The sequence below is a fragment of the Stigmatopora nigra genome, chromosome 7, assembly GCF_051989575.1.
Source record: "Stigmatopora nigra isolate UIUO_SnigA chromosome 7, RoL_Snig_1.1, whole genome shotgun sequence".
In the NCBI taxonomy this organism is placed as follows: Eukaryota; Metazoa; Chordata; class Actinopteri; order Syngnathiformes; family Syngnathidae; genus Stigmatopora; species Stigmatopora nigra.
The window spans coordinates 13,969,474-13,982,671 of NC_135514.1; the positions used below are offsets into that span (position 1 = coordinate 13,969,474).

The 13,198-nt window shown below is 38.8% G+C and overlaps 2 protein-coding genes across 3 annotated transcripts; both read right to left on the reverse strand.

The window, feature by feature from the left end:
• Positions 1-82: 82 nt before the first annotated feature.
• Positions 83-2,335, reverse strand: LOC144199634 (uncharacterized). Its single transcript, XM_077721403.1, has 3 exons — positions 2,019-2,335; positions 1,022-1,141; positions 83-344 (listed from the first exon to the last, which is right to left on the reverse strand). Exons 1-3 carry the CDS (start codon positions 2,071-2,073, stop codon positions 139-141), a joined length of 381 nt encoding a protein of 126 aa, XP_077577529.1. The 5' UTR covers positions 2,074-2,335; the 3' UTR covers positions 83-138.
• Positions 2,336-2,523: 188 nt separating this feature from the next.
• On the reverse strand, positions 2,524-13,052 carry LOC144199953 (uncharacterized). Of its 2 annotated transcripts, none has more exons than XM_077721857.1 (13): positions 12,219-12,663; positions 11,945-12,117; positions 10,830-11,288; positions 9,465-9,982; positions 8,574-8,705; positions 7,333-7,410; positions 7,071-7,187; positions 6,651-6,800; positions 5,236-5,403; positions 4,959-5,150; positions 3,953-4,144; positions 3,254-3,357; positions 2,524-3,160 (listed from the first exon to the last, which is right to left on the reverse strand). In XM_077721857.1, exons 1-13 carry the CDS (start codon positions 12,278-12,280, stop codon positions 3,094-3,096), a joined length of 2,412 nt encoding a protein of 803 aa, XP_077577983.1. In that variant the 5' UTR covers positions 12,281-12,663; the 3' UTR covers positions 2,524-3,093. The 2 variants fall into 2 exon arrangements, with proteins under 2 accessions (XP_077577983.1, XP_077577984.1); XM_077721858.1 differs by lacking the exon at positions 12,219-12,663 and adding an exon at positions 12,865-13,052 and having other exon boundaries at positions 2,526-3,160.
• Between the last annotated feature and the right edge of the window lie 146 nt (positions 13,053-13,198).

Genomic DNA, 13,198 nt, shown 5'->3' on the forward strand with positions numbered 1-13,198 from the left:
GTAATTTTCGACTGAATATATTGAACTTTTCATTAAAATATATTTCTATAAAACAAAATCTGTCTATTTTGCATTTGGGGAATCTAACATTTTAATTATTATGGTGGAGATACAAAGGTAGAAATGACAGTGAGTAGTTCACACAAGTGAAAGGGTGAGAAATGAGAGTAGTATAGCTGACCAGTAGGTGGCGCTGTGTGAAATAGCAGCTCCGTTGCAGAGGTGAGTGTCACAACATTGGTTGGTGAAGGTGAAGTTGAGACCCATGATGGACTTGTGGCCCGTCAAACCGCAAAGGGAAGGATGGATGCAGCTCTTTTCCGACAGTACAACCCGCATTTCTCCTGGAAAGATTGGTCATGTGATCACATATGGTTTTGACAAATGGTAGACAATTGGAATTAAAAATTTGAAACAAATGAATGGAAAAAAACTATACAAAATGAGAAGTGACCTAAAGATTATAAAAGTAAATATTACTATTTTCGGGTTTGCGGGGGTGCTGGAGCCTATCCCAGGGGAAAAAGTGTGGGCTACACCGTAACTGGTCGCCATAGTTACAATCATAGTTCAATCAATCGCAGTCAAAATAAAAGTGAATATAGTATGATCAGATTTGAAAAGTCAAATTTTATGGCCTGTGATTGGCCGGAAACCAATTTAAAAATAATAATAATATTAATGTATAAATTGAAGTGAAAACCAGTCAATAAAAGTGCTTTATTTTAATTGTAATTTTATATTTCAGTATTATTATTCTTATTTGGCGCAAGTTGTTAGCACTATTATTATTTTTATATGGTGGCTCACAGCTTTGGGGTCTTGGGTTCAAATCCAGGTTGGTCCACCTGTGTGGAGTTTGTATGTTCTTTGTGGGTTTTGTCAGGGTATTCTGGTTACCTTCCCACATTCCCAAAAAGAAAACCATGGCTGATTGGACACTCTAAATTGCCCCTAGCTATGAGTGATTGGTTGTTTGTATCATCGTGCCCTGTGATTGGTTGGATTCCGGGTAACTCACCTTTCTCACCCACCACTTTGCTGAAGAGGCAAACTTGTCCAGCGGGACACATGAGAGGAAAGCGGATGCATTCCAGAGGAGAGACGGCAGGAAATACACACGTGTAGCAGAACAGAGGAACTGAAGAACAAAAATCATAAATCATAAATCATAAATCCATATCCATTCAGACGGATGCCATTATTCAACAATCCACCTAATGATGTTTAAACTGTCTTTTAGTGTCATTCACTATATATATATTTTTTTAGAATTTAGCTTTAAACTACTTTAAATAGAAAAATAAGTTTGCTTTATTTGTATCTTATTTATTTTTTATTGTTATTTATTTTTAACCCTATTATGGACAGTGAAAAGCCATTTATTACTTTACAGTTAAGACTTTTAACCCTTGAAAGACCATTGTTTTCAGTCATTAAAACATTGTATGTGTACAAAAAGTATTATATTATGAGATTCATTATCATGGTGTTCTTTTTATATGTATATTTTAGTATTATTATGAATATATACAAATGGATTGGCATCTTTATAATCATTGTGCTCTTTATATATATATATTTTTATATCATTATGAATATCTATAAATGGATTAGCATTAATAGCAGTTTGTTAAAGTGTGTATGAGAGCATTTTAAAATTTTAAATATATAGAAAAATGAATATATGAAAAACAAGAATAGTAAATACTATACTATTTTACAAAATATATAGATAACGATCAAAAAGTACACATTTATTTACTTTTTTTACTACAATTACATTCAATAGTTACAAATTCCTAGTCCAATCAATTTATTAGTTAAAAATAATACCCCAATTAATATATTCGCTTAATAATCCACTCCAAAAATGAACGATTAACCGCCAATCAACTTTTTGTGACATCCCTACTATAAACCACACCTGCTATTTTTAGAATAACCTTATAATGCATTAATTTCCTACCTTTATCACCCAAAAAGACAACTAATACACAAAATAAAAGTTGACTTACCCACAGATGGAACCACAAAGAGAAAAAGCAACGGGACGAGCATCCGTGACATCATTTTACCGCCGTTTTAACGCCCAAATGGCATCATTTTCTCCTTCATGGTCACCAAGCAGCAAACTCGTCAATCTGAAATTTGACACCAAAAAAAATACACCCACATTCCATCCACTTTAAATCCGATTTAGCTCGTTTGTCTGTTTACGAATGAGTAAAAAAAAGTGGCATTTTGAAGTAGCATCATTTGCTCAATTAAAGGACAAAGTTTTAATAAGCGACGTTGAACTCGAGGTCATGTGACCTGCCGAGCCTCGTGACCTTCGTTGAACCACACAAGTGCGCTTTTGTCAGTTTAGACGGAATTATCTTGTCAAATTTATCACCAAACTCAATGCGTTTAAATCATAATCATCTAAAAAAAAGTCATTTAAATTCCATCTGTTATCACATCATAAAAAAAAATAAAAAATAAAAATGCAGTCCAAATTTGGATCAGAGCTTTTAATTCTCTTGAGGTGAAAAACAACAAAAAACAAAATCAAGAACTATTAAAAGGAGCGATATGCAAATTAGCGGCCGAAAAATGATAAAAAATAATCAAAAATCTTATAAACAAATGTCGTATTACGTCAAAAAAATAAGAAAATAGAGAAATAACCTGATTTGGTTGATTTTCTATGTGGCTTCTATGCAATTTCTCCCAAGTACATACACTTTTTATAGTGTACACATTTTTTGATGACCTTTTACAGTGTCAAATTCAAACAATATAAACTCCTCTCCTAATTGGCTGATTGGTAGAGGGCGGAGCCACTGTTGTAAACAATCAAAACTCATTTAATGCCGTCATGTAATGGTCAAGTATTTCCAAAACACGTTTTTGTTGATGTTTATCAAAGATTATGTCCCTTTAACAAAAATAAATAAAAATATAATGGAGTGCAAATTTTAAATATAGCTCCTTTACTGATTAAATAGCTCTTTAAAAAGACCCTTTAATACTCAATTCCAAACCCACTAAAAAGAAAATGATTAAATAACAGTGAAGCGCTATTTTTTTTTAATTAAGACCCCTCAATTATGGGATGTCGAAGCCCTTACTAAGCGACATTCCATACCCCAACCCGGCAGGATAAAGTGCACACCTGTGGAGATAAATCAAACAATCTATGTATCGTTAAGTAGTACCGCGATAAAAGTGCAAAATCTTCATCCTGATTGGTCGATGCGGAGCTCACAATGCGTGTTTGATGGCCGACATGCAAGGCTCTCGTTTGTTGTAGAAATTGCACTGTAGCGCCTCCATCTGGCGGTCGCGATCCTCGGCGTCTTGGAGGATTTGCTGTGGGAGAGAGTTCAGTTAAATATGATATGATACAAGTAAAAAAGTGCATCCGTTAACAGTACATAAGAAACAGAAACAGAAAAAAAGGACTAATGTATTAACATACTCATCACTTATCATTAAAGTAAAAAGTATAAAGTACAAAGTCAAGTAAAAAGGAATGTATTAAGAAATATTAAAATGTCATTTAAAAAAAGATAGAGCGGTTGAAAACACCAAAAACAAATGAGTGGACAGAGATACTGGCTTCCATGTGATGGCGCCATCTTGAAAAAAAAAAAACATTTGGACAACGTCGGCGGGCCAGATTGAAAGGCCTCGCGGACCGGATGTGGCCCGCGGGCCGCAGTTTGCCCAACCCTGGTGTTAGTTAATATTTTAAGACAAGATGACAGAGATTTTTCTTAAGATTCTCCCTTCAAAATAACACACTTGTACTCCCTATTAAAACTATGAATATAGAAGTGAAAATTGGGAATCAGGGGGAGGCTTATATGGGAGAAGTTGTAAAATTTGACAATTTTAAGGTCATTTTAAGGGTATGGCTTATTTGCATGTTTTAAAAAGATTTATATTCAGAAAAAAAAGTTACTTGAATGAGTCGGTCCCTCTTCTCCAAACCGTCCTTCAGCTTTCTCTCGGCACGCTCCTGGTCTTGTTGCCGTAGTCTTTCGGTTCGCTCCGCCTCCTTGCGGCGGCGTTCCTGCTCGCGTAGCGCCCGCTTGGCGTCCGTCAGTTGAGACGTCAGCCAGGACGTGGTGTGCTCAAAGTTATCCTGTCGACTCTGTTGGTCAGGGCAAAAGAAGCATTTTTTTTTTATTTCTCTAAATTTAAATATATTTAATAACTAAAATGAGATATATTTTCAAACTAATAAAATAAATACATTTTGCATATTTAGGGGGATAGGCTTTAGGAACCGTTATGAAAATTTTTTGGTAAATACAAAAAATAAAATAAAAAAAATTTAAGTTAAAATAGTCATACCTCTACTTACAAATGCCTCTATGAACGAAATTTTCAAGTTATGAAATCTTCTTATATGCAAATGAATGCCTCTATATACAAAAAAGATCCAAGTGACAAAATCTCCCAAAAAAGTAATTAAATTATAATTATTTTTTTGCAAATAGTCACAAATGCATTTATCCTCACTTTAGACCCTCACAACACTACTGCGCTCTCATTGGCTGTCTCACAACAACCACTACCCATATTTCAAGAATCTCTCCCACATACTTGTCAAACTCAGCTAAAAAATCCCCTTATAAATATTCTCAATTTCCCTTATTAATCAATAAAAACAGTACAAATGCAACACAGTAAATATTTACACTTCCACATATTCCAATCTAAAAATAATTAAAAAAAACATCCATAAATAATTTTCTTATAATTTTTTCTCATCTTTCATACAAAATTGGGACACTTTGACCATTTTTAAAGGGTTCAGTAGGTAATTGTGTGAGGACCGTGAAAAAAAATGAGAATTTAAATATAAAGTACTCGGCTACTTACGAAATTTTCAAGTTACTTAAATAGTTCTGGAAGCGATTAATTTCACAAGTAGAAGTACAACTGTACATGTAGCCTCTTACCTGAACTACATTTTGGTACTCCTGCAGGGCAACGCTGAGTTTGGTGACCTCCCGACACAAGGTGGCGCTCTCCGTCTCTCGCTCCTCCAACACGGCCACGAGTCGACTCTGCTTGTCTCGCAGCTGGGAAGCCAGGGCTGCCTCGGCCCCGCCCCCTACCAAGCCTTGGCTGATCACCGAATCGGAGAGAGCCTATTTGACCATACGTCAATCAGATCATGACATATGACATCATCATTAATAACTCAAAGCAGCGTATTTGCCGGACTATAGGTACCTGAACGTCTTTCATGCTGCTCTCCAGCTCCACCTTGAGGACTTGGACCAGCTGATCCGTGTCACGAGCCGTGGCGGTGAGGGCCCGGTCTCTCTGTGTCCACACCTCCCTTTCCTTCTGCAACTCCAGCAGGAGGCGCTCTTTCTCGCCAAGAGCCATGCGGAGGTCCTAAAAGACCATCATACACAAACAGAAAGGGAATGTTGCTGCCGTATTTAATTAGCGAGCATGTAAATGACGACTAATAAGATAACTGTCCAATTGTTTGGAAAAATTGTTGACCTTTGAATTCTCAAAATCTTCTTAATAGGGAATTTACCTATATTCATTTTTGAGTATACAAACATAAGGCACATATATTTTTTTATATATTTAATAAAACTGAGATAAATCAGTATTTTGGATTTTCATGTATTAAATCTATATTTTAGAAATGACAGTTTACTGTTGAAACCAGCTCTCAAAATTATATACATGAGCGAGAGTTTAATATCTGAATATATCTACTATTGAAACCAGCTCTATCAAATTATATTCACCCGGGGAACCAAACGTCCGGGCGACCAAAACGTCCGGGCGACCAAAACGTCCGGGCGACCAAAACGTCCGGGCGACCAAAACGTCCGGGCGACCAAAACGTCCGGGCGACCAAAACGTCCGGGCGACCAAAACGTCCGGGCGACCAAAACGTCCGGGCGACCAAAACGTCCGGGCGACCAAAACGTCCGGGCGACCAAAACGTCCGGGCGACCAAAACGTCCGGGCGACCAAAACGTCCGGGCGACCAAAACGTCCGGGCGACCAAAACGTCCGGGCGACCAAAACGTCCGGGCGACCAAAACGTCCGGGCGACCAAAACGTCCGGGCGACCAAAACGTCCGGGCGACCAAAACGTCCGGGCGACCAAAACGTCCGGGCGACCAAAACGTCCGGGCGACCAAAACGTCCGGGCGACCAAAACGTCCGGGCGACCAAAACGTCCGGGCGACCAAAACGTCCGGGCGACCAAAACGTCCGGGCGACCAAAACGTCCGGGCGACCAAAACGTCCGGGCGACCAAAACGTCCGGGCGACCAAAACGTCCGGGCGACCAAAACGTCCGGGCGACCAAAACGTCCGGGCGACCAAAACGTCCGGGCGACCAAAACGTCCGGGCGACCAAACGTCCGGGCGACCAAACGTCTGGGCGACCAAACGTCCGGGCGACCAAAACATCCGGGCGACCAAAACATCCGGGCGACCAAACGTCTGGGCGACCAAACGTCTGGGCGACCAAACGTCCAGTCACGAGAATGTCCAATCAGGCTACCATGGATTTGAACCCAGGACCCCCTACTGTATGGCTGACACGCTAACCACTCATCCACTGGGCCACCCTGTATTATTAATTAGTATTTTAAATAACAACATCTCACATCAATGACATCCTGGTTGCATTGCAGCACCGTGTTGAGGTTCTCAAGGTCTTTCTCACGTTCCCCCGCGGCCTCCCTCAGCAACGAGGCTTCTTTCTCCAGATTATTTTCCTTCTCACTCAGTTGACGCAGCAAACTTTCCATGGCAACCTGGGTGAAGATGACACATACTTGACATCCACGTTTAGGGTAAAACATTATTAAAAAATGCTACTTCTGTTCATTTATTCATGAAAAACTACAGTTACACAGTTCCCACATCCATCCGGACTCTAAACTTGCGGTGGCACAACACACAATCCCTTCTCTGCAATAACTACAGGGTGAGGTAATATGAAAAGATGTTGGGCGGTGATCTGCCTCCATGATTATGATTATTATTATAATAGTGTCAAATCTTTAGCCATCAATTTGACTCACCTTGTTGTCCTGGACAATTTCTTTCAAATTCTCCGCAAATCTCGAGGAAAACTCATCTGCAACTTGGCTTTTCCCACTTCCTTCCGAACAAACTCTTCTGATCACAATCATGCACTCCTGTGAATGAGGGTAGCATTCATTGATCTTCCTGAATGGCATTATTGGCTTTTCTTTTTTTAAACCACGTAGAAAAAGGACGAAAAACACTGCCCTCTAGCGGCCAAGGAAAGAATCTCCAATTGTGACTTTCATTATCACTCACCTGGATGAGGCGATCGCGACTGTGCAGCGAGCAGGCCAAACCGGGTAATAGGCAACCGCCATCCTCCTCATGCACAAACTATATGAAAAAATATATATATACATATATAAGAATCACGTTATTGAATGCTAAATGTTTAATTTAAAATGAATAAATATAGGATATAATTGAAAACTAGGCAGTACGACTAGTATCCACCAAGTGATTTTTCTTGTTTTTATATAGACATAAGAGCATGTTTTTTTTTCAATATAGACTTTTCATAGTTTTTATGATCAATATTAAGGTAGGAAGTAAGTCTTAATAGAAAATTAAACGAGGCAAACTACAGCCAAGCCAATGGCTTCAACATGTTATTGTCCATTTACACATATTCCTTATTAGTATAATATTGTAAATTTGAAGAGGAGACAGAGTCAGATTGGAGCCTTTTTTGTCCCGGTAATAAGCCCAGGGGCAAACTGTACTGGTTGGGCAGGATTCCATTATGTCTGTGTGCACAATCTATAAATGAACAAAAATGAGGACACGCCCTTTAAAAGCAAAACAAGAAGAGTCCACCACACCTATCAAAACATTTACTCTGTGTGTGTGTGTGTACAAGCGGTTTTGTTTAAAAACATTAGCAAACATTAAATAGGGTGTCAAACTCGGGTTGGTTTACAAGCCGCATTTTAGATATAATATTTAGATTTTTTATTTTTTTATAAATAGATTAAAATAACTGGATTAAAATCCCTGAATATTCCGTTTTTGTATAGATCTAAAATAATGTTTTTTTTATTGATTTTTAGATTTTACAAAATCATTTTTGAACTAAAAACAGAAAAAAATGATTTTCAAAAAAAACATTTTAGATAGATATAGATATTTCCATTTTATTTATAAATGGATTAAATAAACTGGATTAAAGGCCCTGAATATTCAGTTTTTTTTAAATCCAAAACAATAGTTATTTTATCTTTTTTTAAATATATTATTAGATTTTACAAAATGATTTTTGAACTAAAATAAACTAAAAAAATGATTAAAAATTACAATTATTGATTTAAAAAGGGATTTACTTTCCCGGGCCACACAAAATGATGCGGTAGGCCACATTTGGCCCCCGGGCCGCCGCTTTGACACCGTCGGTCGAAATGATGGCCTCTTTGTTGGATTTCATGTATTTTGCTGATTCTGTTACATGAGGATTCCAATAGAGGGAATTGGGCTTGAAGTAGCATAACATGAGTACTTACATGGTTCCAGTCCTGGACTGCATCATTCTGGGGCGGGTTCAGCTGGGCCTCCAAGGTCCTGACCTGGGCCTCGGCTTGTTCTAGACGGCCTCGTAGGTGCCTGGCTACCTGGTGGAGTCTGTGGGCCGCTTTCTGCCAGAACCAAAAACTAAATCAGTATTGACATTTGGGCCAACTCCCTAGCAAGTGATCCTGATCCGGATAAAACTAACCGAGTAAATATTGAACCTTCGGGAAGGCCGAAAACACTTTGACATTGGACACCATCTTGACACTTTACTTTGACTACCATATTTTCTCGCGTATAAGCTGTCCCCTCAAAATAGCCAAAAAAATCGTTGAATTTTATGATCTCTCTCGTATAAGCCGCACCCTAATTCACAATTTTAGATATATTTAGATTTTCACATTTTAAATAAATGGATTAAAAGCCCTGAATATTCATATTTTTATAAATATAAAACAATATTTATTTTAGCTTTTTTGATATATATTTTTTGATTTTACAAAATTATTTTTGAACTAAAAACACACAAAACTAGATTAAAAATGACAATTATTGCTTTAAAAAGTGGAAAATCAGTAAATTTAATACACATCGATACTCTTCAGGAAAGTCAATCATAATTTATTTTCCCGGGCCGCACAAACTGATGCAGCGGGCCAGATTTGGCCCCCGGGCCGCCACTTTGACACCCGTGATATAAACTATAAATCCACATTTAGCATTTAATCTGTTTATCTTTTCTCTAATTTGAAATAAATGACTGTATTGTCTTACATTATAGCATTTTGTCTTTGTCAACTTGCAGCTTTGTGCATGTCAAGTCTAATTTATGCGCATATAAGCCACACCCTTAAGTCAGTCATAATTTTTTTGGACAAACCCACCTGCTGATACAAAGGCAGGAACTCATCCTCCGTCTCCACCACTCCACCATCCACCTCCTCTTCACTGTGATGATTTCCATTCTCCTCAAAACTCAGATTCCTATTAACCAATGGCGAGGTCGTCTGTCTAGAACGCCTCCCAGTGGTCAAAACCGGAATCCTACTCCCCGCTGGTGAGCGCACCGGTCTCAAACCGGGGTGCAGGAGCTCTCTGAGCAACGAACCCAGCAAAAAGTGACCCGGCGAGTCGGAAGGCTCGTCCAAGGAGTCGAGGGATTGGACGGAAGCGGTCCGCATGGAGAAGACGGACGCCGCCGGTGAATTGGGTCGGGAACAATCGGAAAGAATGGGATGCCAGTGGAGTGGCATGCTTTGGGATTTGTCGCGGGATAGGGGCAGCGGGGAGGAGGCCATGTTGGGGATTCTGCGGGGTATGCCGCATACGGACTCGTAGTCCGAGTCGGACACGCGGAGGGAGTCGCAGCCTTCGCAGTTTTGCCCCTTTCGGCATCTTTTACCTATGGGGTACAGATAAGGGAAGGTTAGCATTCTACATTGTGATATAGTAAGGGACTGGTGTCAAAGTGGCGGCCCGGGGGCTAAATCTGGCCCACCGCATCATTTGGTGTGGTCCGGGAAAGTCAATCATGAGTGTTGACTTTCTGTTTTAGGATCAAATTCAAATGAACAATATAGATGTATATTAAATATCCGGATTTTCTCAATTTTAAATCAATAATTGTCATTTTTTAATCTATTTTTTGTGTGTTTTAGTTCAAAAATCATTTTGTAAAATCAAAAAATATATTTAAAAAAAAAGATTGTTATAGATCTATAAAAAAATAATATTCAGGGTTTTTAATCCATTTTTAGACCATTTTAGATATCATATTTAGATTTTCTTTTATAAATGGATTAAAATTCCTGAATAATCGTTTTTTATAGATCTAAAACAATGTTCATTTGAGGTTTTTTAATTTAATTTTATTTTTAGATTTTACAAAATTATTTTTGAACAAAAAACTGACAAAAATTGATTAAAAACAACAATTATTAATATCAAATGGTAAAAATACGGAGATATAATATACATCTATACTCTTCATTTAAATTTAATCTTAAAACAGCAAATCTGCACTCATAATTGACTTTTCCGGGCCACAAAAATGATGCGGCGGGCCAGATTTGGCCCCTGGGCCGCCACTTGGACACCTGTACTAAGGACAAAAACTAAAAAAAGTCAACATCCAGCTTAAAACCAATGTTATCATTTGTAAAGCCACTTTTAAATAAAGCTTCACATTTCAAATGATATTTTGAAAATAGGATTAGCAATGAGGGGCTTGAAACTAGCTAGTTCGCTACCTGTCCGTATAAAGTATGGACACGTATCCCACTTCTCCGACCAGCACTCGTACTCGGCCAGCGCCATGTTGTCCTTCAACATGTCTCGATAGTTGTCCTTGCTATCGTCTTCGCCCGTTCCCTCGTCATTCTCGTCGTCGTCGTTGTGGCCCGGCGGACGCCTACGCAGGTAGTTTTCCCGCACCCAACGGCGGACGCGGTCTCGTTCTTGAATCAGCTTGATGAGCCTATCAGAGGAAAGCGCCCTCACCCTGGCGATAACTGTGTCGAACTTGAAGACACGTTCCAGGACGGAAATGCACTTTCCGCAGATGAACTCCCCGCGGCCGGAGCCGCGACGCAGGGTCCCGCCCACAATGTGATTGAGGATTGACAGGAGGTCCGGAGATTTGGACGGGGAGGCCGAAGACGCTTGCGACTTGGACAAGGAAGACGACGAGCAGAGGGAGGAAGTGCTGCCTGGGGAGGACAATTCAAATTGGGTTATCAAATATAGAGTTTAATATCTAAGAAACAGAGTTTAAAATCCAAGTATTGTTTAATATCTAAGTATTGTTTAATATCTAAGTACTGTTTAATATCCAAATGCTGTTTAATATCCAAGTACTGTTTCATATCTAAGTACTGTTTTAGTATCTAAGTACTGTTTAATATCCAAGTACTGTTTCATATCTAAGTACTGTTTCATATCTAAGTACTGTTTCATATCTAAGTACTGGTTCATGTATAAGTACTGTTTCATATCTAAGTACTGTTTCATATCTAAGTACTGTTTAATATCCAAGTACTGTTTCATATCTAAGTACTATTTCATATCTACGTACTATTTCATATCTACGTACTGTTTAATATCTACGTACTGTTTAATACCTAGTACTGTTTAATACCTAATTACTATTTAATACCTAAGTACTGTTTCATATCTAAGTACTGTTTCATATCTAAGTACTGTTTCATATCTAAGTACTGTTTCATATCTAAGTACTGTTTCATATCCAAGTACTGTTTCATATCTAAGTACTGTTTCATATCCAAGTACTGTTTAATATCTAAGTGCTTCATTCAAAGTTTGAAACCCAATTGGATTAATTTAAATAATAATAATAATAACTCACCCCAGGGACTGCTTGGGGAAGACCCTGACAGGCTTCCATCTTTTAGGGACTTTGTGGGGGTCTGAAGCTGACTGGGTTTCTTGTGGTGACCCCCAAAAAGCCAACGCCTTTGGTTGCCCTTAAGAAGGCCTCCGCATATCATACACAGGTCGTTTGGACCTCGGGACGACATCCTGCAAGTCCATAAAAAGGTAAAATTGTGACAAAATTTGATTGATTGACAAGTTAGTGACAGCAACTTACAGATTTAACGCAATGGAATCACAGAACTCACCCATTAGAGTTAGTGGAGTGACCACAAATTATTTCATGAGTTAATTTACTAAATTTGGTCATTATACGACGATAATAACCTTAAATCAGTTCACTTTGATCAAGCCGGCCTATATAACTGAATACGAGTGCATGGGCCGGAAGTACCCAAAGGAATGTCAAAATAAGAGCGGAAATGACAACGTCGACAGATGTTCTCATTCATTATCGTTCATGTCATCATTTTTTTTAACCAAACACGAACGAGACAATACATTTTTCTCGAAGATTCACCAGTCTAAAAGTCTCACTAAGTGTACATAAGCACCTCGGCGACATGACACGTCGACCTTTGTCCAAGCGGACGGTCCTAAAAGTCTCCGTCAAGTAAAATGTCCAACCTAAAATCTATGCTACGGAAACGTCGTCACTCAAACACTAACTTCTCGCTCCTAACACAAAGAAATGCACTTTATTTCGATGTTTTATCTTACATACGCCACATTTAAAGCGACTCAGACGGTCACAAAACATAAACTTTGACGGAAATCAGCTGTCAGGCGTCTCTCATTAGCTTCTTCCGAGGGTACTTGAAAGCACCGTTTCCGAAAAACTACAGCCACGTCTTACCTTAACAAGGCAGCAAGTGCTCAAGCACAACATTTTACCTTTTAATAGATAACGTCCACTCCTCTTGGACGAAGGACTCTTCACTCCGAGTTGACTTATTAACCGAAAAGGAGCGTCAATAAAAGTAATCTCGACCTCTGCTTTGAGAGCAGCAAAGCAGCCGAGTCAGTTCGGGTCGACTCAATGCGCCGCTCAGAGGTGGTGGGTGTCATCTTTTGATGACGTCACAATGCCTACCTGTTGCGGCTTGTTCAATCAAAAAGGGTGGAGTGACAAATAGAAATCTTTAGCATATGTTTAACTTCATCTAGATGTTGATTTTTGACTTTATATAACGTGGAAGCAAGATTAAAAGTGTTATTCATGGTTACA